The sequence below is a fragment of the Podarcis gaigeae genome (assembly GCF_964106915.1).
Source record: "Podarcis gaigeae genome assembly, chromosome: 1".
Lineage (NCBI taxonomy): Eukaryota > Metazoa > Chordata > Lepidosauria > Squamata > Lacertidae > Podarcis > Podarcis gaigeae.
This window is the reverse complement of record NC_139678.1, coordinates 1,589,270-1,614,041: the sequence shown is the minus strand read 5'-3', so window position 1 is coordinate 1,614,041 and position 24,772 is coordinate 1,589,270. Positions and strand designations below refer to the sequence as shown.

Below are 24,772 nucleotides of genomic sequence, written 5' to 3'. Positions count from 1 at the left end.
CTCTTGCGTATCCTGTTTGACCAGCAAAGGGGAAAGATCTGCCCTTCCGGTTCCCGGGGAAGACCCCCACTAAGAGCTCCTCCACCAGGGCTTGCGTCTGTTCAAAGGGGCTGCGGGACACACTCTTCCTGCTTGGGAGCAAAAGGGCAACTCCCTGGTGATTCTGCAGAGGTCCAAGGGCAGTGCATGGGCCGTGCCACAGGGTGGTTTGAAAGACTGGGGGAAGGAGCCATAGTCAGAAAAAGGCAGACAGAACAACCATAGGAGGTTGGAGCCCAAGTTCCCTGGTTGAAGCATTTGTGGGCTGCTTAGCTGAGACAACTGAAAGGATTTAAGGATTACATAAAGCACACCAGTAGTAGATGGGGAGAATGCTTCCCTCTTTCTCTTAGGACCACCCAGTGGAAACGGACCAGCAGGAAAAATGACTACTTCTTCACACGTGTAATTAGCTTGTGGAACTCACTGCTCCAATCTGTGATTGTGGCTACAAGCTTAACATAGTTTTAAAGGGGAAACTAGTGCAATTCATGGTTCTATCACAGGTATAGAGAGCCTCCATGTTCAGAGGCAGTCTATCTCTGAATACTAGTTGATGGAGAACAAGCCGTGTGGGTGAAGGCTGCTGGCTTCATGCACTGTTTGTGGCCTTCCTGGAGGGGCAGTGGCAGCCACTTGGCCAGTCACTGTGGAGAGAAAGCAGAACACTTGGCTAGGAGGACCTAGCGGATCCTCCTCTGCCCAATCCAGTCAAGCTCTGAGGACCCACTTCAGCAAGAACAAAAGCATGCCAGCCTTCAAGCCCCACTTCATCAGGAAGAATGAAGAGTTAAGTTTCACATTGTACGTTTTATCCACTAGTTATCAACACAAACTACCTCACGACAGCAACCTGAAGAGAACCCAAGCCAAGCTTTCCCCTGGGCACAACAGAGGAATCACAGAGTTCTTTCTCCACCCTATAATAATAATAATAATAATAATAATAATAATAATATTTTTATTATTTACACCCCGCACATCTAGCTGGGTTTCCTCTTGAACTGACCTGGAAAGGAGTTCTGTGTAACTGGAAAGGCTGCACCCCTCTAAGCTGACAAAGGCCACAATCCTACACACGCTTCCCTGAAGTCAACGGAGCTTACTTTTGAGTAGCCTGCAAAGGGTTGCATGTTGAGACACTGCCTCCCTCCTCCTCCCTCCGGTTGCTTTATTCAGGGTGTTTTAGGGTAGGAGATTTGTTTGCATCAGGGCAAACACACAGGGCAGCTTTTGCCCTCTTTAGCTGCTGCTTCATCTTTTGGAGATCCAGGGACCTGATGGAACCTCCTTGATGCCCAACTGGACCCCAAGGTGCCAGAAAGAGGTGGGGGACCCAGACGAAGCGTGGGCAGCTCGCCCTCCCTCCAGGTCACAATCTCATCACTCCAAAGCCACAGGGTCAAAAGGTTCAGAGTGAAAGACCCCTCTGCAGGAGGCATCCCACACACCCACACACCGCAAGAGGCATCCTCAGAGCACAGTGTGGCAGAAGCAGGCTGCCCCTTAGGAACTCACTGAGGGGAAAGCTCCCAAGAAAGGCCGCTTGGACACATGAGGGGAGACCAGGCGGTCCAATTGGTGGCTGGCTGCTAGCAAGGGGGCACCTGCAGTCAAAGGCAGCATCCCTCTGACTAGCAGCCACTGGTGGAGACAAACAGAATAAAGCGGGATTCCTACCACCCTCCACCACCTGCTTGCCCTGCTTCTGTGAGATTCCCAGGAGCCTCTTGCTAGACATGGGAGGAAGGCAGCATGTAAGGCTGGGAGGGGGTTCCTTCTGAACCCTCAAAAGACAATTCTCTCTCTCTTCCTCTCTCTCACACACAAACAACGAGACAAAATCAATATGCAACAAGACACGGTGCTGTGCGGTTGAGCTCACTTCCCTGGATCGAATCTCACTTCAGCTACAAAGCCACCAAAGCTGCCACCCAGTGCATGGTGACTAGGGCACCAATTCAATGGAAATTCAGGGGCATTCCCTGCCCTGACAGGGGAGGGAGAACACCCATCCCAGGGTCCAAGCCTTCAGATGATGCAGGGACAATCAAGGAGGTCACCCTTGACTCCTCTTAGAAAGGCCAGTCAGCCACCCAGAGGAGCGGGGCAGGTGCACAGAATTATTCAGCCCTGGCAGGGAGAAGTGTGGGCCCTTCCCAGCACCAAAGCCAGTTCCGTGGGGTGCGGCTCCCGTCTCCTCTCAACACACCCACTGGAGAAGGCCACGCTCCTTGAACCTCACGCACACCTGCTCCTGGGTTCGCATGCAACCGACCTGCCGGTAGCGCTGCTCCGAGCACACTCTGCACAGTCCGCTGAATCGGCTCATGTCCACGGCCTGGAGCCTTGCGGCCGGACCAGGCAAAGCTAAACCATTCCCCGCTCTCCCTGGCGAGCGCAGAACAGAGCCCCCCTGCCTGCCTGCCTTCTGGCAGCTGAGAATAAGTCTCTGTGATCCTGGCATGGCCGCCCATGAGAACCCAGGAGCTGCTCAGCAGAAGAATGGCAGGAAGCCACCCCTCACCTCCCGGGCAGCTCTCACTGCCATGTGCTGCTTTATGATAAGCGGAGAGGCTTCCTGAGAACTCGAGGGGAAGAGGGAGAGGGAGAGTTTGGAGTCAAGCTCCTGTCAGCTCTTTCACCCAGGCGGCCTTTGTTCACCGAGGCAAATCTGCCCGGCACACGGACACGGCCCAGGTTCTCACAAACAGTCTGAGAATGTCGGAGGGGGCCTTCCACTAGTGCAAAAGGGCGGGGGGGGGGGGGCTTACATTCACATTCATATGGGGAGAGTGGAGGAGAAAGAGTAAGGACTGCAAGTATCCAAGGAAGGAAAGAAGATGCCCAGAAAAATCTCTCTCTTTAACGCTCTCACACACAAGTAAACTCTTTACTGATGGAGATCCGCTAGCTGCGTAAGAGGGAAAAAGCAACCCAACAGCTGAGCCTTCCTAAGCATGCGAGGGAGGGGCAGCCTGCTGACTCCTGCCTGCCTGTGCCCATTAGAAAGGAAAAGAACAGATAGTGGTGACTGTAGTGAAATGGCTGGCATCCGCCTGTCTCAGGAGACAATGCAGGAGTGTGCCTTTGGGGTGTGGTCAAGCAGGGGGAAAGTTACAGCGCCTGCTGTGGCTGTAGAGACTGATACAGGAATGCTACCACGAACATCAAAGCAAGAAGAGAGTTTCAAGCTTCCTCTCCTTCCCAGCAGGCAGCAGCATGCAAGGAATATGAGGAAAACACTTGCAGAACTGCAGGAGGGAGGGTGCAATTTGCAGCAGGATTTTCACTGCAACAGTCCTCCTGCCTGTTGGCAGGTGAGGGAGGATGGTGAGGCACCCCAATCTCCTCAACTTCATTGCAAAAAGCACTTTCTGACTGGCTGCCCCCTTCATGGGTGTTTAGCAGGAGCAGCTGAATATGATCAAGGCATCCACTTGCTCCCTGCCCTAGGAAAGGCAGTTGCTGAACCCAGCCTCCCACACCTGCATGCTCCTACCTTGAGCTGCTCCATGTTCTCGTCCTGCTGCTGCTTCCCCAGTAACGCCACTGCCGCAGCTGGCCTGGCCAACATCAGCTCTGCAAAACAACAGGGAGGAATCTGTCCATCACCTCTGCAGAAAAAAGAGGAAAGGCCTGACCTCCCTGTACTGAAATATCCTGCCTTACATGCCTAATGTCCACTGAAGCCGCCGGGACGGCTTCTCATTATCTGCGCAACTTGGGGCAGACTTGATCCTGGGGGGCAATGGAATTAGACACATTACACACAGACTTTGTAATATAGGAGTCTCCTCCTCTCTGCCCTCTTCCACCCCTATCACAAGGGTGAGAGTTTCTGCTATTTGCTACGAGTGTCCAATGGTTCTGCAAAATGTACCCACATGGCTTCCAATAACAGGGATATCTAACCCTGCAATCATAAATCTAAGTGGGAAATAAAAACAATGCAAAAATACAAAACACTGCAACGCAGCAGCACTAAAACAGCTATATTGGTAAAGTAGAGCAATTCTTTAAATCAGCTGGTTTTTCTTTGGTTATCTTAGAGATTTGCTTATTGCCACTCATCAGTTGACCCCAGAGTGGTTTACAACAGGAGCTTGGTGGCTTAAAAACAACCACAACAGCCACCTCTCTTCAATTCCTGTCCCAAAACAGGAATAGAAGGAGTCCGGCAGATCCCCCAGGGGAGGCATTCCACGGTTTTGGACCAGCACTGAAAAGGCCTCGTTTCCTGTATTTGCCCACCTAATCTCCTGCAAAGATGGGATGAAGAGGAGGACCACAGAATAGGATCTTAGAGCATCGGCAATATGTTTATAAGGATATATACAAACCTCCAACTCAAGACAGTATACAGGAAAATCATTAAAGCACCCTAAAACTTTAAAATCTTAAAATTATAGAACCATAAAATACTGAACAAATGACCAGCTATTAATCAAATTCATTTACTGAAATGCTTGGTGGAATACAGGAGGAAGGAGAGTAGGGAAGAGCAGGCAAATCAATGAGCAAATGGATATTCTGATACAACTCAACAGCGCCACCTAGAGCACCAGCGATTCTCACCCCTGCTGGGGACCCGAATGGACAGCAGCCCACTATATGGTCTCTGAAGAAGCATCTCCAGCGGTTGAGACCTCCGAAGCAATGCCTCCACTGGCCTGAACCAGCCATGCCTCTTGAAATGTCAGAGAGGAGGGATTTTTGGCTTGGCCAAAACACAACATTGCAATGGGGTGGTGCTGTAGCTGAGTGGGCAGAGCACCTGCCTTGCATGCCACTTCCCGGAAGGATTGGGAGAGAGACCCTGCCTGAAGCCCTGGAGAGCCATTGCTGCCAGTCAGTGTGGGCAATATTGAGCGACATGGACCCAAAGGGTCTGACTCAGCTTAAACCAGCATCCTATGTTTCTCTGTGGAGCAACCAGTGATGTCAGAGGTGGGGCCTGTTTTGCCGCAGAGCCAACAGGCAGCCTGTCTTAGAAGCGAAACCCGCCAGTCTCAAATGCCCATAAATACATACGATTTTTCCTTTAACCTTTGCCTTCCTCCAAACATTCCTAAGATGCTCTGCAGGGAACTCTGAACATGTTCCCAAGCCCGTGACTGCTTAAGCAGGTGAAATGCAACGAGCCAAGTTGGACTGACTCGTAATTGTTTACAGTGGTACCTAGGTTTACAAACTTAATCCATTTCGGAAGTCTGTTCTTGAACCGAGGCATGCTTTCCCACTGTTCGGATTCCATTCTTAGACCAAGGTAAAGTTCGCAAACCAGGACGCTATTTAAAGTTTTGCGGAGTTCATAAACCAAATCGCTCGTAAACAGGACTGTTCTTAAACCGAGGTACCACTGTACTTAGAAGCCTGTGTTACGTGTGAAACATGTGCAATAGAGCTGCCCAGGAATTAGCCATTTTCTGAGCGATTCTTTGTTCCTCCAACTAGGCCGGGCGGGGCATGTGCCCAAGCAGACGGGGGGGGGGGGTGGGGCAACTGGCTCCCCCTGCAGCAGCCATGGAGGCCAGTCCAGAGCAGTCAGGGCAGGCTTGCCTGGGGGTCTTTCCCCTGCACAGTGTCCACAAGCTCTGCAACAGGACCCCAGGGGGAAACACATCCCTACCACCTTTCCCCCTTTGAGGGAGGCCCACAAGCATCTCCCAGAGGGACCCACCTCTGCTCTGTTTCAGCCGCCGTGTAGCTGCCTTCAGGTGCTTTGTCCTGCCCAGGTCTTCCCCCAGTAGGTAGTACCATCCGCAGATCTCCTGCAGTTAGAAAGAGAGGCAGTAGAAGGAAGCTGCAGGAGATGCCAAACTTTTCTGGATTTAGAAATCCCTTCCCAGCTGTGTTGTTATTTGCTAGCAAAATGCACATGTGTGTGTGCATGTGAGCTTGTGAGCACAGACCCCACCCCATCATTAAAGAAAACCAAGGTAGCGCGTGCCCCCCCCCCATTTGCAAAGCCCAACAAAATCCACCTGGGAAACCTTATCTGTGTTCTGTTCCGCAGCCCAGCTGAGGGGATGGGGGAATGATGGGAGGGAATAAGAACCTGCTCTTGTGCTCATGTTCTGCTTGCAGGTTTCCTGAATAGGCATCTGGTGGACCCCAGTGAGAACAAGATGCTGGACTGGATGGGCTACTGGCCTCACCCAGCAGGTTCCTCTTATGTTCAAACTGGACGTCTCCAAGCCTTCAATCTCCATCTTTGAAAAGGGGATGTCGCTGATCCCCAGTTGCTGATCTGCCTTGAGGATGAACATCCCAATTGCCTTCAAATACTTTTCTAATTAAAGTCTCTATAGATGTTTGGAAACTGCTGCATGTGGTTTATACATTTTTATTTTAAAGTTGGCAGCAGAGGGCAGCACCCAATCCTCTGCCCGCAGCTCTGACATGCATCTGGCTGCTGGTGGACAACACATTCTCAGCATCTCTGCTCCCCAATTTATTTTATTTTAGTTTTTTTTTTAAACCACCTAGTTAAGGTTGCTGTTGGTTTAATGGGGTGTTGTTGGGGGTGTTTTTTTTGGGGAGGGGAGCCAATTTCAGGGGGCGTGGGGGTGGGGGTGAGAGACGAGGGCCTGGTCAAAAGCGCTGCTGTGCTGGCGGGAGACCTTGTGCAGGGCTTCCTCTGAGGGGTCTCATGAGTAGCCTCCCACCCAGGGTTCCATTTAGGCATCATGACTGCATGGAAATTCCACGTTCAGATATAGCTAACTAGTTTTTGAGATGGGGGGATTTCAGTGACAGCACACACCAAATCCCACCACTATAGAGAGGAAACTGCATGCCCTGCAACAGGCCCAGACCCAGGATTCTCTAGCCTGCTTTATACATCTCCCCAGCCCCAATTCCCTGTCCAGCTTGGGAAGACGTCAGCAACCCTCCCCACCCCCGTAAGGCAAAGACTGGTGTGCTGCTGCTGCTGCTGTCACGCCTCATCTCATTAAAGCATGACAGGGACTTCTTTCTCCTTGGGACAATTAGCTGTGCCACAGCTGTGTCCCCACCACACAACCCAGGAGGGTGGGAGGCTCCTCCGTACCTTGTCTGGGCTCAGCAGGGTCTTCACACCGAAACTCATGCAGCCGAGGAGTTCGCTCTGCCTGTGGGGAGAAGAAATCCTGAAACAGAGTCATGGAGATCAGGGCTGCCGCTGCTCCCACGGCTCCTGCTGGGGGCTCTGGCCATTTTGTCTCCAGCATGGGAGTCTCCCCTGCAAGGAGATCTGGGCATTGAATCAGAGCGAGGAGACACTTTGGTCTGCACCTTCCAAGCTCCTCACACCCTTGGCTGGCCCCAAGTGACGTCTTTTGGACATCACCAGGCTCCGTCGGCCATGCAGGTTGGCAAAGTCCCACAGCACACAGGAAGCTGCTGTTGTGCTATGTGGCCTCACTCCGTGAGCCTGGTGTGGACCCTGAAGAAGAAGAGAAGGAGGTATTCTCCCCTCCATGTGTCTGGGTGGAGAAGGCAGCTGCAGAGGACTTGCCTAGCTGAGGCAACTTTGGCTGGTTGTAAGTCGCTTTGGGTTGCCCTGAGCAAGATAACACAACTAACAAATTTAATAAGGAATAGGAATAGGAATAGTCAGCTGCCCCAAAGACACTGAGGGTATGGGAAATGGAGGCTACCCCTGGATAGCTCAGTTGGTTAGAACTCAGTGCTGATAACACCAAGGTCGCAGGTTCAATCTCCATATGGGACAGCTGCATATTCGTGGGGTGGGGGGACTAGATGTTCCTCAGGGTCCCTTCCAGCTCTATGACTTGAATGCCAGAACCAGCAGCTTTAAGGTCCTCCTGTCCCGTACCCAGTATCTGTCAAAGAGCTCCCAATGGCCAGGGGGCCTGCCAAAGCCCCAGAGCTCTGTGGAAGAAGGGTCTTGGCTAGACCTGCTCTGGGGTAATGTAAGAGCTCAGTCGTGCTCTGCTGAAGCACATTACATAACAATGCATAGGAAGAGCCCAACTGCTAGAGCACACCAATGTGGGTTGATCCAGCGGAGGGTTTTACGTAAGAAGAGCCTTGCTGTGTCAGACCCAGAGCCCATTATCCGCCCCTCTGAAGCCTCTGGGAAGCTCCTTAAGCAGGGCTTGAAGACGACTGTCTGCTCCTGTTGCAGCTCCCCAACAACCAGGAATCAAAGGCAGGCTGCCTGCAAGAACAGAGGTTCCTTGTAGCCATTGTAGCTGTTCTGCTTCTATATATGCTGATAGTAAGAGCTGTTCAACAAGGGAACAGATTCTCTTGGGAGGTGCTGGGATCTCCTTCCTTGAGAGTTTTCAAGCAGAGGTTGGATGACCATCTGTCATGGATGCTTGAGCTGAGATTCCGGCATTGCAGGGGATAGAACTGGATGACCCTTGGGGTCCCTTCCAGCTCTATAATTCTATGATTATTTTAGAAAGGTTTCAGACTGCAGGGGCTGCTGGCAACGTCTAAGGCCCACGGCCAGCCAGAATAGGTAAGCCACGCTGGACTAGCCAGGGCTCCCTGTGGCAGCTGGGGGTAGCCATTCAGTGTTCTGGAAGGGGTGTGGCCGAGTCCAGGGGCCATCATTTTCAGGTGAGATTCAATCTGATACCAGAAAATTCAGATTGTAGAGTTACAGTTGGTTGGGAGCTCTTGCACAACAAACTCACTTCCACAAAAGATAGGTCTTTCTACGACAAGGAAAGTGATGCAAAAACATACCGGAAAGTGTAGGATGACAAATCAGGATGATGCATGCTTCATAAACATGAGGTACTAGCAAAACCCCAATGCGCTGATCCAACTCTCTGGTTCTGACATGGTTGGAGACGCAATTCTGGTTCCATAATGGAAAGGCACAACAGGCAGGGAAGGCTCACTGGATGGGGGCACCTATCTGCCACTCACTTTAACACCCAAACTAGCAGATGCCCTCTCGCTCAGCCACACATGCTTTAAACATTCTCTCATCCTTTAAATACTGAGCATGTACTATCTTTTCTTTAGTTAGTTAGTTACAACAGCCAGATACACCTCAAAACCTGACACTTGGTGATGATGCCTACAATTTTAATGTGGTAAAGTAGGTTTTTTTTTAAAAAAAACACCTGACTCTTTGAAATATTTGGACAAGGCTGGACGTTCAGTTACAGTTATGTCATTGGGTGGGGAAGAACACGGGAGCTATTTATTCAGTGTCAGAAAGAGGCGACATGAAATTCCAAGACGAATCTCGTCAGCGACACTGTTAATTCATCCTGCAGTTTCTATAAATACCAAATGGATTTATGTTTTCACTCTCTTTCCCCCTCGCACGCCGTTCACTATCAGGTTACGCGTACAGATGACATCACCACCATCATCATCCAAAGGTCATACCACTATGGTGGCTTACAAATAAAGGAATAAAAATTATTTCCAGTAACACAAATCAGAATCAGGTCAAACCATCTCAGCAAACATTCACAGAACCAGCACAGGGAACACAGATGAACAATTCTCTGAAGAAGTACCATCTTTATCCGTCTCTCAAAGGACAGCAGGAGGAACATGCTGAGCAAACTTTTATCCACAGGGAGGGAGTTCATGCTCAGCATTGGGGGCTGTGACAGAGAAGCCCCTGTTCCTTGCAGATGCTAATCTACCCCTTTGGTGAGATGGAACCACACACACACACACACACACACACACACACACACACAATCTGCTCAAAAGACCTTAAATGCTGGGGGCAAGGCAGGGTGCCATAGGAGAAGCTGGCCCTGAGCTAGGCAGGAGAACCCTGCTCTTCCCTCAGAGGCCTTGAGCCGAACCCTGAGTCCCATGCATAGCTGTCAACTTTTCCATTTTCTTGCGAGGAATCCTATTTGGAATAAAGGAATTTCCCTTTAAAAAAGGGAAAAGTTGACAGCTATGGTCCCGTGACTCTGGAGCCAATCCCACAAAGGCTACTCACACTCAAGGGAGCAGCTTCTGCTGCAACACCACTCACATGACCACAACCAAAGGCTCAATGGCGTTGTAGTCTCACAGCTGCATCTTCCTTACCTGGAATTCCTTGGTTGATTCCACACAGTGACCAGCAGGCGCTTCCGCTCATCTTCCTCTGGCAAAGGGCTGGAACACAAAGCAGAAAGGATGTGACCATGAGCCCCTGGGGGTAGCAAGGACCACGTCCCGACTGAGGCTTCTCCCTCAGGCCCTCTCACACTGACTTGGCTACCTGTGGCAGAAATCGAGAGCTGGCCACAGCTTATGGATGCTTTTGATCTAGGTACATATTTTCAGCTCACATTATTTATTCCAATCCAACACCCTCACCTAGCTCTGTCCTCAAAGAGGCTGGCCCAAGGGGACGGTGTGCTTGAGCTGAGGAGGAAACCAGCGTCCCAGAGGCACAGGAGTTCAGACAGAAATTAACAAGCACCATGAGAAGAGGATGCAGGTCCACCAGCTGCACCAGCACTGCTGCTCAAGACTGAGAATCCAACCCAGGAAGTTCCCAGCACTTGCCCCCGCCCCCACCAGGCAACAGCTCCCTTGGAGAAACCCTTATTACCTGGTCCAAGTCCCCCCACGACACCAAGGGCAGCTCAGAGCCCGGAAGAAGCTGTCTAGTTCAGTGGGGAGGGCAGGAGCCTAGTGTGTGTGTGTGTGTGTGTGTCTGTCACACAGGCTGACAGTCACAGACAAGCCAGCTTTGTGCACAGGGCCGAGGCATTTGAGCTGCAAGAAAACAGCAGAATAGTGTCTGTCGCTCTTCATCACATGGCAGCAGCTCCCCATGCGTGAGGCAAGTTGTGCTGAGGCATAATAGCTGACAAGAGATGGGGGGGGGAGGCGAGGAGAGGGAGGGAGGGAGGGAGGGAGGGAGGGAGGGAGGGAGATTGAGAGTCAGAGAAGCAAGGCGAATCCTAGCACACTTTCTTTGGCTCAGGATCCCTGATCAGCCTGTTGTGACACAGCCTGGGACTTCTCTGGGACACAAGAGGAGAGGAGGTGTGTGTGTGTGTGTGTGTGAGAGAGAGAGAGAGAGAGAGTGTGAGAGAGTGTGTGTGTGTGTGAGAGAGAGAGAGAGAGAGAGAGAGAGAGAGAGAGAGAGAAAGGGGGGCAGCAGCTGACACCCCCATCCCCATACTCACAAGACGAAATGCTCGTGGAAGACAGGGCATTTGCTGTCCAGCACAGTCCTGGTCCTCTGCCTGCACTTCCGATCTGTCTCCGGCACAAGCGACACCTTCGTTGGGAGAAGAAGAGAAAGAGCTTTGCTGTTATTGTGTGTTAACCCTCTTCTGGCTAGAGCAAGCTTCCAGCCAACACACCTAGATGAGCGGGAAACCAGCAGCTTTGAAATGGGGAAAAAACCTCACCTGGATGTCAAAGCATGAATGGAACCCACAACGAAATGTCAGTGCTGGCTTTAAAATCCCATGCTGGATTTTTGGGTGGGGAGAGAAGGGGACAGACAGCCTGCATTTTGCGAAGTTATCCAGATGAGCCCCCTAGCTTTGGCTCAGTTCCACAGAAGTCGTGAAATCCTAAGGCTGGGTAACACAGGCAGCAAGGATGAGAGGGCCCATGAGGCACAGATGGAGCCAGGGGCCACTCACAGTGCCCCTCAGCAGAGGACGCTCCTTTTAGGATTGCACCTGCCACAGTTAACCCGCCACTGCCTTTGCAACCCTCCAGAAAAGCAGAGGCAACGGCGGCGGCAGCTGCAAGATCCCCAGCGCCAAAGGGCCAGCTGAGATGCGGCAGAGATTCCTGCATTCCACACCTGCTCAGACTTCTGCTGGCAAAGAGACGGAAGGGTTTTCTTTCTTTATAGATGCATGTAGCAAAAATCAATGGCTACAGACAACTTAAGTCAGCAGCTTGGTAAGGAGGAGGGGGAAAGAGAAGAGCAGCCCTCCTCCTCCTCTACTCCTTCAGGGGAATCCACCCACCATGAAAGATTACTGTCTCGACATCAGCACCCCTCCTGAGGGTGGCAAGCCTACCTTGACAAAGGAGTCACAAATCCGGTACTCCTTCCCCATCAGGCCCTTGGCTTCCATGACTGGGGGGCAGGGAAGAGAAAAACAAAAGAAGAAATTACATTGAAACGTGAACAGAAATAGCATATTTTGCTGAGAGCAGGAAAAAAGGGTTAAATTGGGATTGCCAACCCAGCGCCCCCAAAGGCATTCAGTGGAGTCCCCAGAAGGGGTCCCGGACTCTGAGCTTTCATTAAAAAGTCTCCAGCTCTCCTAGAACAGAAGTTATGAAGCAAAAACTACAGGTTCCCATCATTAACTGTATATTTTTATTTGTGACCACAGCTATTTTGTAACTGGTGCTGTCAGCATCTTCTCAAAATTCCAAATCTGCCCCCGGACATGGAAAGGTTGGTGACTGCTGGATCCACTGAGAGATTGTGCGCTCTCGCTCTCTCTCTCTCTCACACACACACAGCCTGCAGCTTCCAGCCTATTTGATCTGCCTAACTCACTCAGCCCTTGACTCCACAGCTCCCTGCTGACTCAGCATAATGCCCCAGCCCCTCTCCTCTCCTCCTACAGATAGCCCTGCCTCCCCCTAGTTAAAGGGCTTAATTTGAGCTTGGGAAGCCACCCAGCAGTCTATGCATTTGACCATCCTCCATAAAAGCAAGGAATTTGGTGCCAGAATGGCACAGAATTCAGCATCCTGAGAATCTCAGCTGTTCTTTTTTGCTTTTGGTATTTTTGTGCCTATGGATGCAAATATAGACTTGAAAGTATGCAGGGGAAACATGGTGAACAAAGTACATCCACATTACAAACTGGATCTGGCCTAAACACCTTCAGGGTTTCTCCTAAAGACACCCGAGGAGTGTAGTTTAGGGAGGGCACTGTTGACCCTTCAGTATAAACAGATGGTGAGCTAAACTGGTTTGGCACTAAAGAGAAGAGGGGTCCAGGAAAGCTCCCATTGTGGTCAGGAATGGCCCTTCATGTCGCCCACTGCCTTTCCTGCAGCAGAAGCAGGATAATCTATGACAAAATCTTCTCTTATAACAACAGTGTGCAAAGGCATGCAGATTTAGCTTGGTCTGCAAAATAACAGGTCCAGGATTTATCTTTTCGTCGCCAGTGTTTTGTTTTCTTCCCGGCACCCCATCCTGCTTTCCTTCCTGGAACCTGCTCTGAGCACCAGGGCTCAGCCCTGGAAATGTGCATAGTGTGTTTTTTGAAAAGAAAGAAGGCCTCTGACCACATGCAGCATACCTTCCCATGGCAGCTATAGAGCACATGCCAACTTACAGGCTCAGCTCAGGCCAAGGGGTCTCCCACCTGGCCTTGAGCCCCTTTCCTTACAAGCTGACCCACTGGCTGCAAAGGGTTCCAGGAGAAAAGAGGATCCGGTCCCAGCCCCTTCACCAAGCCCCTCTTCATGCATCCCTGGTGGTGGTGGCAGCAGCAGCAGCAAAGGGTCCTGCCGTTCAGGGAGGGAGGCAGGGGGAAACAGGACCCCACCCCATGGATTTCAGCTCAAATGGTTTATTCTGCAGGAGCCCAAGTGGCCCAGGGTGTCAGGTCAGGACTGGGGAGATGAGAGTTCAGCCACAGGTGACTTTGAGCCAGTGACTGGTTTTAAGGCTCACCTACCCCACAGGGTTGTTGTTGAGACTAAAATCGGGAGAGAGAATCATGTGCACTGCCCTGGGCATTATGGTGGAGGAGGGCAAGCTGGAAAGGCAATAAATTAATGCTCCGGCCTGCTAACAGCCAGTGCTTAGAGGAGTGACTTACAGCTACAATTAAGATGACAAAAAACAAGTAGGTCTGCATGCCAAATGAACAACTCATTTTGCTTGAGAAAAGAGGAGACACAGAGAGAGAATTGATGTGTGTGGATAACACTGCAATACTTGCCATGTAATAAAAGGAGAAACCACAAGACATCTTCTCAAAGCACGCTGGTTTTCTGGGCAACCTATTTTTCAATCGATCTGAAGCCTGCCACTTTAAACCTAGCAGAGAACAACCCCCCCCCACCCCCCTCACAATTTGCTGAAATGAGTTTAAACCCCTCTGCCTGCAGCTGCCTGCCACTGCACGACTAAGGATCACTGGCAGGAGAGAGAGCGGAAGAGGGAAAGAGGGTGGGAGGGAAAGAAGGATTTATAGATGCCAGAGTGTGTGTGTGTGTGTACACACAAGCATGCAATGTTTTCTATTAGTAAAAGCCTACTAAAAATACCCAGGCCTGAGCATTTGGTTGGAGGCAGGCGCAGCTCCACTTCCAGATGCCAAACTGCATTTCATGCGCCTGACATCCTCCCGCTCGCCATGACAGGATCTGTGCCGGAGGCACAAAAGCACCATCAAGCTAAATATCAGGAGGCTGAATCTTGATTTTAACTCAGTCTCATTGCGCAGTTGTGCCGCGACCACAGCGGAAGAGAGGCTGGAGTTTCTCTGGGCAATGCTGCAGAATCCAGGCTCCATCCCCACCCTGCACTGGCGCCCCCCCCCCAATAGCAGAAAGAGCCAGGATGCGATTCTGCCCTGGCTGAGTGATTTTTTTCTTTCTCTCCTACTCTGCCCATTCCATCCACAGAAGTGGAACAAGAAGAGAAGCAGCCACAGGGACTGCAGGTGGCAGGGATGTATCCCCCCCCCTCACACCCCAGATGTACTTTCTTCTTTACTAAATCCTCAAAAGTGTCCACCAGCCAGAGCCAGGTGGAACATACTGCCTTGGGGCAGAGCCAGACACATAACAGGGGCTCAGGGCCCCCCACAACCCCATAGCCAAGCACACACCTGAGTGATGACAGATCAGGTATTGTAACGCAAAACTCTGAAACTGGTCAGCTGCCGAGACCTGGACAAAGGCAACAAATCAAGATGCACAGAGGTTGAGAGAGATGAGCCAGGCAGGGCAGGGAACCCTCTGTGAAACTTGAACATTTTAAGGAACATCCAGTTATGTCAGCATTCTTAAGCATAAAGCCCCGTTTTAAAGCTGGGGGGTCAGACACCCTCAGGAGATACTCATGGATGCAAATCATCCCAATGCAGATGGCTGTGGGGATGGGGAAGGTGCAGCAGGTTACAAGCACCACCACACCTGAGCCACCGTTTCACAGCCAGCACTATATGCCCCTGCTTCAGCCACTGTGTTGCTCCTGTCTGAGGCTGCTGGCTCTCAGACCACCAGTAAAAAGCAAAGCCACCAAGCAGTTGGAGGAGGGGGTGTGGAATGGCCACCCCCTGAAAAATGAACATTTCAGCTACCCAGCAGATGCTTCTCTCCACCTGCTCAGCTCCTTTGGCTTCCCAGGTTGCTTACTCACCATAGAGCTTCAGGTCTTTTCCTTCCGTGGTGATGGAGAGCTTCAGCTGCCCTAGAGGAGACAAGAGGGGCTATGACTGAGAGTGTACAGAGATGCTGGACTTGGAATCTGGGAGACACTGAGAACCACCTCAGGCAGAGACTCGCTAACTGGCCTCAGTTACTCATCTGTGAAATGGGAACAATGGGAACTTGCATTAAATGCAACTAGATATGAAACTAGGGGCAGCTATCTGGCTTCCATCAGAATCCAGAAGTTTTTTTCTCTCTCTCTTTCTCTCCTGCCCACACAAATTACGCACCACAGTGAGTTCTCCTGAGGAGAGGCATAAAAACTTAAGAAAAGTCCTACTGGGTCAGTTCAAAGGCCCATCCAGTTTTGTTCTCACATTGACCAACCAGCTGCCCCAATGGGAAGCCCTAAAGCAGGACATGAGCACAACATCAACTTGTATTCAGAAGCATACTACTGTCTCCAACCATTGTGGCTAGAAGCCACTAACAGTCTTATCATTCATTAATTTGCCTAATCCTCTTTTAAAGTTGGTGGCCATTGATGCCTCCTGTGGCAGAATTTAAATATATGCTATGTGAAGAATCGAAGAATCATAGAATCTTAGAGTTGGAAGGGACCCCAGGGGTCATCTAGTCCAACCCCCTGCAATGCAGGAATCTCAGCTAAAGCATCCATGACAGATGGCCATCCAACCTCTGCTTAGAAACCTCCAAGGAAGGAGAGCCCACCACTTTCTGAGGGAGCCCATTCCACAGCCAAACAACTCTTCCCATCAGAAAGTTATTCCTGATGTTTGTCAGAATCTCCTTGCTTGTAACTTGACTCCATTGGCTTGAATGCATTGGATATTTGAAGTTGGCTCTCATATCTCCTCTTTTCCAGGCTAAACATACCCAACTCCCTTGACCGTTCCTCGTGAGGCTTGGTTTCCCGATCACTGATCATCTTGGTCACCCTCCTCTGCAGATGTTCCAGCTTATCAGTATGCTTCTTAAAAGGTGGCACCCAGAACTGGATACAGGACTCTAGGTGGGGGTCTGACCGAGGCAGAATAGAGTGGGACTATTACTTCCGTTGATCTGGACACTACTGCTAGTGTTAGGCTTTTTTAGCTGCTGCATCACACGGTTGACTCATGTTAAGCTTTTGGCCCATCAAGACCACAAGCTTTAAGAAGTACTTTCTTTTGTCTGTCTGTGGATGCCCATGAGTCCTAGAGTTAAGTGACAGGGAGAAAAACTTTCCTCCATCTGCTTTCTCCACTCCATGCATAAGTTTGTACACCTCTCTCATGTGGCCCCTTGCTAGCATTTTCTAAAGCAAAAGGCCCCAGATGTTGCAATCTGAGTCACTCCAGCCCCTTCCTTTTCCAAATCCACAATACCCTTTCTGTGGTGGCACAACTAGAAATGTACAAGCATGGCTGCACCATAGATTTGTATAAGGGAATTATGATATTGTCAGTTTCATTTCTAGTCTCTTTCCTAATGAGCCTGGAGAGAACCAGTGGGACAATCTGAATGCAAACACTATAGGAAGGACAGGGGTTGTTGTGGGTGATGATACTGGACCCCAGGAGCATCTGAGTGCAGGGGACATTCTTACATCCCCCTGACCCACATGCTCAAGGTGGTTATGAGATGGAGAATGGTGCCAAGGAGGCCTCCAACATAGGAAATGCTGTAGCAACAGGTGGCTTCCATTACTGACACATAGACTGGGTGAATTCTTTTCCCAATCATGGCAAAGAGATAAAATTTATAACTACTCAAAATATCCAATGTGGGTAACAATTAGAATGCAATAAGATGATAAAAACAATAATGAACCACAGTAAGATTTGCCCCCCCCCCCCAAGATAATAAGCAAAATATGAAGAGCTAAAACCATAACAGGGAATCAACCAAGCCAAGCCAGCAGGAGTTGAAAAAACAGACTAAAGAAACACCTCAGAATTCCACAAAAATATCAAAAGAACCCGTGCACACTTTTGTGGTTTGCACATGGTGTGTGCATGTTTATGTGTGTACACTGTTGCAAAACAAAGCAAGTCAGCAGTTTGCTTTTTAACACTAGGTTAAGGATGGCTCTGATTTATGGTTTGCTTTAATAAGTGTCAAGGCATCCTCATTGTATGATTAGTCTTCCCTCCTCCTCCTCCTCCTCCTCCTCCTCAAGGCACACAGCAAAGATCCATGGGAGACCAGTGCGTGGAGGGTGCCCCCTGGTGGGCAAGAGGAGGCAAGGCCATTCGTGCTGCACCCAGGGCCTCAAATATTCAGGGATGTAACAGAAGAGGGAAGGGGGGGAGCGGGTGGGGGCTATATAAACAGCTGGATCAGAAAAAGAGCCCATTTAGCCCAGCATCCTTTCTCCAATGGAGGCCAGCCAGAGGCTCCAGTGGCAGAATTCACAGGAAGTGACAGCCGTCCCTCATTGTAACCATGCACCATCTGATTGCCTACACCTGAACTTGCATGTTCCATTTCGCAGCCATGGCTGACAGCTATGGAAAGATCCTTCTCTCTCTCCGTCTCCTTCATGAGCTTGTCTTAAGCCTTTCCAAAAGCCACCTAAACCAGTGGTTATCTCTGGTGACAGACAGCTTCGTATTCAACTCTCCACAGCATCCATGCATGGTTTCTTGCCATTTTTTTATTTTCCAGAAGACCCTCCTTCATAAAACAGCAGCAGGCAATGCTGAAATTCAACCAGGAAAGCTTTCTCAGGTAGAACGATGTAGTGGGAAACTGATGGCCTCCTCACCTGTTTAATTTCTACCATTCACACACCTGCAGGGGGTTGAGGGGGGAGCCCTATTACAACCCTTTCCTGCAACTGGGAAATGAATAGAGGTGGCAGTGCATGTGTCTCTGAGAATGAATGTGGCTCTCTGTGTAGCCCACAGAGAGAGGCAAGCGCACACCCAAATCATTCTGAAGCAAGGGCCAGTCTGCGGCCCCTCTGGAAGGCCTGCCACGTCTTGGATTCCTCTCATTCACTAGTGGGGTATACTCTGAGTTCAGAAGTTGTGGGAACAAGCTGGTCAACAGAACAAAGGGCCTGCTGTGAAAGCGGAATGGCGCTGACCCAGCCAAGCGTGTCTGGCAGATCCTGCCAGCCAACAACCAGGCCTAGAAAGGAAGAATTTGCCAGGAGCAGAATCCCCTCCCAGGAAACACAACCAGCGGGGCAGGGAAAGGAGCATGAGAAATTCCAGCTTAGAGGCACCATTGGAAGCCCATATTCATAAGCACAGAGACTCATGTGTGGCTTTCAAGCAAGTGCTCCAGCTGAATCCATGCTGAATCCCATGTGTTTAATACTGAACTCCAGGCAAGCGGATGTGGAATCATAAACGACGACAGACAAGGCTGGAGTACCTACATCTGCACCAGAGCTAAAGGACACCCTGTTTCACATTTCATGTGGCTTTAACTCCCCCCTGTAAGCAGTGCCACTGCCAGGGGTGGCCCAGTCCTGTCCAGGCTCAAATCCGTTTCCATCTGCAAGGCTGAATTCTGAGCCAAGAGTTGGTTACATGAGTGTAAGAAGATACTCGCTGCTGGAACAGACTGGTATTCAAAGGTAGACAGCCTCTGGACATGGAGGCTCCATTTAGCCAGTCATGGTTAAAGTAAAAGGTTAAGAAGGTCCCCAAATGCATGTTTTGGTCAAAAGCGGGCCCTGGGTCTGAAAAGGGCGAAGATACCTGACCTAGAGATTGCACAAATTATCTCACTTTCTATGTGGAAGTAAATCCCATTGGTTGACATGGTGCAGATTCACAGAGGGTCACTGCAAAGTGCTGGCACAGCAGTGAGGAAATGGCATGAGCCCTCCCATGCGTGCCACACAGGAAGGTCCCGTGTGCACATACGCTGCTGTGTGTACACATGTGAAGGGGAGCTATGAGCGGCTGCAGCTCCCACCACAGGCAGGCAGGCAGGCAGGCGGGAGCGTTGCCACAGCCTGCCTCTGCTGCAAGGGCTGCACACAGGCTCCTTCCCCTGACACCTGATACAGAGACACCCACAGCAGCACCTCCCACCACACTCCCCTCCTGCCTGCCAGAACAAGGGACTCCTGCTGGCAACAAGCTCTGCAGCCACAGCAACAAGCTCCACGCTTCCCCACCCCAACTCACCAAAGGTTTTCACATAGCAGGGAGGCTCCGGCTGGTCGACTGACCTGACACAGAGGGAGGCTCGGGGGGCAGCTCCGTGCTCCATCCCCCACCCACCCATCCAGCCGAGCACCCCGGCTCCTCCACTCTCTCCTACTGGAGGCACCTGCTATTCCAGTCGCTGGGCTGAGCCAGGCAGCTTCAAAGAGGCTTCAAAGTCATTTCCTCGGAGGAGGAAGCAGCTGCTGGGGCCTAACCGCCACTATTTGAACAGGACAAAAGGCACCACTGATGCCCATTGGTGGATTTGAAAGCCAATCTGCACCTGCCCACACCAGAGAGAGAGAGAGAGAGAGAGAGAGAGAGAGACACCCCGCCTTGAAGGCAAAGTACAAAACTGCACCGCCAGCGTGTGTCTGTGGGTGTGCACCACATTTAAGTGGTGTGGGTGTGTGCACGCACGTACATTAACAATTTTTTAGAATTATAGCGATTATTTACTCATCTGTGAGTATGCAAATATTCTCCAGTGCCTGTTTTCTAACTCCCCGATGCCGGAAAGAACACAAACAGTCACAGCTTGATTTCACGCACTGCTAACGCTGGCTTTATGGAAACTTTTATGGGGCAGGGTAGTGGGCAGGGGGGTGGGGTGGGGGCAGCCAACATGTCCGTCATCAAACCTAGTGTTTGTCTCCTGCAGGGTCTCCTGCAGCCCCTGCTCACTTGGTCCTTTTCCATGAACCCTTTTATGCCTTCCATCCACTCCAGCACATTGCCTGCTCTCTGCCTGGCAGTAGCTCTCCAACCTCGAGAGAGGGAGGGAAGAAAGAAGGGTCTTTGTAAGAATCTTTTAAAGCAGCAAGCTTTCTGCCTTACAAGACACCAAGTGTACACCCTTAGAAATGCAACACTTGAAATGGAGCAGGGGATTTTACTTTGGGCTCTGCAAGGTCCTGCCAGGGCTCTGCTCACCTGGACTCCACTTGCCCCAGCTCCCCTTTTGCAATGTGCTTCCAGGCCAGCCCCCAGCCCACTTCCACCTACCAGGACCTACCCTTGCCTCTAACGCAGGAGTGGCTGATCTTCCTCCTCCGGTTCTTCTGGAGCCTCTCCAGCACCTTCCCCGGTGAAGTTTGAGCTCTGGAAATGCTGCTGCTGCTGCTTTCTGGAAGATGTGCAGGCCCCTGGCCTTCCTCCGCACAGGTGTCGAGCTCCATACCTGCAAGGAAAGCAGAGCTCTGGGGAGAAGCTTGCTAGGTAGAAACTGACAGCTGCTGGTGCCTTTGGCCACTATCTGAATAGGCAGAACTATTATTGCAGCCTTTCCGGACAGTGTTCTCAACCATCCTGTATCAGACTAGGGTGGGGACCTGAGGGCGAGACTCTTGCAGGTGGCCACATTCTATGGGTCTCCTCCGTGGACACCCACCCTCACCTTGTGGGTCCTTCCAAGCGCTCACAGGGACTCAATATCCTTTTTCAGCTGTTGCTTTTATTTGCCAGTGGCTATTTTCATGCTTGTGGTTCATTATGATTTGGTCAATTTTATTGCTTTTGTGGATTGCTGAAAGCCGCAGAAAGGCTGGATACAAAGAAAGGTGGGTGGGAAAGAGAGAGATCAGGCGGGCTATGAAGCAGGGCTCTGGGCCCATCCACACTGGCGTGCGTCCCATGATTAATAGTATTTTGTACCAATCTATTACGATGAGTCTGATTGGGGTTATTTATTTATTTTTTTGTCCTGATCCTATCTCCAGGAAAACTTGCAGCTGACTGCTGAAACAGAGCAAAGTCAATCCATGGAAAACTCAAAGAAAAAATTCTTCCTGTTCTGAACATGTCCTAAAATAGTTCCTGAACGGGACTCTGCATGCTTTCCCGGGAGCTGTGTTGTGGGTGATCCACTCCCACCTCCTTTCCTTCTTTCTCTGCCTTACCCCGCAGGGTCTTTTCCCCAGTTCGCCCCCCCTCCAGCTCTGAACAGCACACTTAGGGTTTTCTTGGCATGCTTAAATCTTTTATTTTACTTTCCCCTGTTTAGTGTTCATATAAAAATCAAACAACATACAGGTAAAACATTGCATTCCTGCTCATTTCTTTTTATTGCAATAAGTATTGAATGATACACATTGGGAGGGTCACGGCTCCTTTTGTATAGGTCAAAGGATTGCCCAATTATCTGGTTTTCTGCCACAGCTGGGCAGAGCTGAAGGTGGAGACATTTGATTAGAGGAAGAATGAATAGGGAAACATGGGGCTTCAGGGCTCTTTCCCCAAGGAAAACCCGAGGCAAAAACCACAAGTGGGAACACCCACCACAGGACCAAACTGAAAACAGGACAGAGAGGTACAGACTTAAGGGAAGAACCTCCTGGAATCCCAGAGAATAGCTATCAGTTAGACCACCCTGGGATCAATGGACACATGCATGACCTACTGAGTGGTAGCTCCTTATCATCTCTTAGCTCATAGTCTTCATGTGTGTGGGGGATGTATACATTTATTTTCAATGGGACTTTTCAGCAATGAATACAATAAAATCTAAATAAAAATGAAAAAATATCCAACAAAAAGAGAGAATACAAAGCTCTCGTCTCACCTGGGAGCTTCCCTTTCCTCTCTCAGCCTCCAGAGACTCATTTTTCCACACACACACACACCCTTCAGCCAGACAAGGGCGCTTGCAGTGGTTTCCAGACAGCCCCTTGGATAACCCGCTCTGCGTCCCTTAAATTCTCCCGCCTGCTCTGCTCCACCAACCCGCCCGCAGCATCTCTTGCTTTCCTTTCGGCCTGGCCGACATGCCACTGTGTGTCTCCTAGAAACTCCCTCCATCTTTTAGGCACGGCTTCCTGAAGCTGCCTTTTTACTGCATTCTTTGGAGTTGCCAACTGCCCAGAAAAACAAGAGCTTCGCTTGCTCCTGCAACCACGATTGGCATCAGATTGATGTGCAGCAATAAGCATCAAGCATAAGAAATTAAGCAGAGCCTGCTGGATCAAGACCAAAGCCCATCTAGTTCAGTTTCTTGTTCTCACAGGGGCCAACCAGATGACTGCTGGAAGCCCACAAACGGGATTCAAGCAAAAGAGAACTCTCCTTTCCTGTGGCTTCCAGCAACTGGTAGTCAGAAGAATGGCTGCCTCCAATTGTGGAGGCAGAGTATAGCCATCCTGGCTAGCAGCCGTCAATAGCGCTCTCCTCCTCCATGGATTTGGCTAATCCTCTTTCAAAGCCTTCCAAGTTGGTGGCAATTACTGTCTCCTGCAACAACAAGTTCCATACTATGCATATAATTTTACAAATTTGGTTAGAGCATGGTGCTGATGATGCCAAGGTTGCAGGTTCAATCCCTGTGAGGGACAGCTGCATATTCCCCCAAAGTCCCTTTCAACTCTGAAATTCTACGGTTCCCAAACATTTCTCCCCGCCCCCCACAGACCACATGAGAAGCACTTGATGGTCTTGGCGGACTACACGTGATTTTTCTACCGGTTGTAGCAATTGTCACGTGCCAGCCAGTGCTAGAAGCAAAAACTGCATTTTTACAGACCTGCTGCAGACCCCCTGGATGAAGGTTACACACCACTGGCAGGGTCCATCGACCATAGTCTGGCAACTCATGCTTTAAAATGCTGGACAGCGCACAAAGCCTTACTAGGCCATAGTCCCACTATTCACTCCCATTTCGCAGATGGGAAACTGAGGCCAACAGCAACTCACCTCATGAGTCCTTGGAAGAGAAGGGTTTTCATACTGGTGTCAAGGGAAACTCTGGGTCACCAGACCAGCATCCCACTTCCCCAGCCCCCTGTGCTGCTGCCTTGTTCCAAACGCCAGACGTTGGATCTGCACAGCTACCTCCTTGCAGAAAGCTGGGTTATATTTAAAAACAAACTAGCAGCCAAACCCAAGGACCCCAAATTCAAGCAGATAACACCAGCCTCCCCAAAAAACTGTCGCCAAGCAAAGGGGCACTTACGGAGGGGCCACCTGGAACCTACCTTCAGACAAAGCAAGTGAGCGTCTCGTAGAAGAACCCGCCTGCTCTCCAAGGAACGAAGGGATGAAGCTGCAAGGAAGCCTTTTTGCACTGGGACTGTCTGACTAGCATGGATGGAAGCCAGAGGGAGGGAGGGAGGGAGGGAGAAGACAAGGAGAATTAACAACTTCGAGGGGGAGGAGTCCTGGGAAAAGGCTCTTTTCCTCAGAAGGGTAGCGTTGCCAAGAGAACCCCCAGCAAGCAGCGAGGACTTTGCCCCTCAGAGCCTGGGAAGCAACGGAACAGGGCCAGTTAGCAGGCAGTTTTCGATAGCCTGCCTTCTACCTGGATAACCTGCCTCCTCCTTCTCCAGTCCGAGAATAGCATAAATCATTTGCCAGGACCTCTGGTCAGGGACGTTAACTCCATCACAGCACAACTAGATACCTTTTTTACCCAGGCACATCAAAAATGGCAACTGTCAAAAATGGTTATGCATGGGAATCTTCCCAGGGTTGCCAGAACTGGAGGCGTATGGGGTATTTTGGTGTTTGGTTTTTTGGCTGGACTGTCAAACGTTATTTGTCCAAAGCTACTTGGATCACTGAACTGAACAAGGAGTTAGAGAGGCCACAAATCAAGGATGAGGAACCAACTTAAGTCTCATTTGCAACAGACAGTCCTGTCTGATGCCAAGAGACCAAAGCACAGGAGGGGGGCGGGGAATTAGAAGCAGCAACTTGGAGGGAGGCAGGCAGGAAGGGCCTCTGTCCACAGCGGCTTCACTTTAGCAGGGCTGCCAAAAGAATCCCCAGCATGGAGCAAAGGTTTGGCCTCTTCTGAAAACCTTTCCGCCAAGGCCAAAATAGGTGCTTGGATGGGAGCCAGGGGGCAGGATGTGAAGCTCTTTCCTCCAGCAAGGGTCTTTCAGCTTCTTCCCAAATGATCTGGAGTTTGGGGGGCAGGGTGAGGGGGTTGAGTTGGCAGATTGTCCAGGGTGGTTAAAAAAGCTGAAAGGGGTCGCAAAGAGCCTCTCCAAACTGGGTGAGCAGGAAATGAAAAGGGGCAAATACCATTTGATTCCATTCCATGTAGTGATGCCCATTTGGGGAAACTTCATATATATAAGGATCTAAACTGGAGGTGACTGACACTGATTCCCCCCCCCTCTCTCTCACTCTCTCACACACACAAACTTGAGCTCCAGTGCCAGCGATGAAAAAGGCAAATTCCACACAAGGGATGCCTGGGAAAGCACTGAAAATAGAACCGTCAGCAGCTTAATATTCTTGAACAA

At 50.5% G+C, this 24,772-nt stretch overlaps 1 protein-coding gene across 10 annotated transcripts in view; it reads right to left on the bottom strand.

The window, feature by feature from the left end:
* RGS3 (regulator of G protein signaling 3) overlaps positions 1-24,772 on the bottom strand; it is a 70,445-nt gene that overhangs the window by 43,986 nt on the left and 1,687 nt on the right. For 3 of the 10 annotated variants that reach the window (XM_083732173.1, XM_083732174.1, XM_083732175.1), the window contains exons 2-10: positions 23,498-23,600; positions 20,548-20,712; positions 15,350-15,400; positions 12,027-12,085; positions 11,169-11,263; positions 10,075-10,143; positions 7,097-7,157; positions 5,723-5,813; positions 3,542-3,621 (exon numbers count right to left, since the gene is read on the bottom strand). In XM_083732173.1, coding sequence (XP_083588299.1) covers positions 3,542-3,621; positions 5,723-5,813; positions 7,097-7,157; positions 10,075-10,143; positions 11,169-11,263; positions 12,027-12,085; positions 15,350-15,400; positions 20,548-20,712; positions 23,498-23,600 — 774 coding nt within the window. Of the gene's footprint in view, positions 1-2,317; positions 2,542-3,541; positions 3,657-5,722; positions 5,814-7,096; positions 7,176-10,074; positions 10,144-11,168; positions 11,264-12,026; positions 12,086-15,349; positions 15,401-20,547; positions 20,713-23,497; positions 23,601-24,772 lie in introns of those variants that run through there. The other 7 variants (XM_083732166.1, XM_083732172.1, XM_083732178.1 and 4 more) reach the window with 5 other exon arrangements.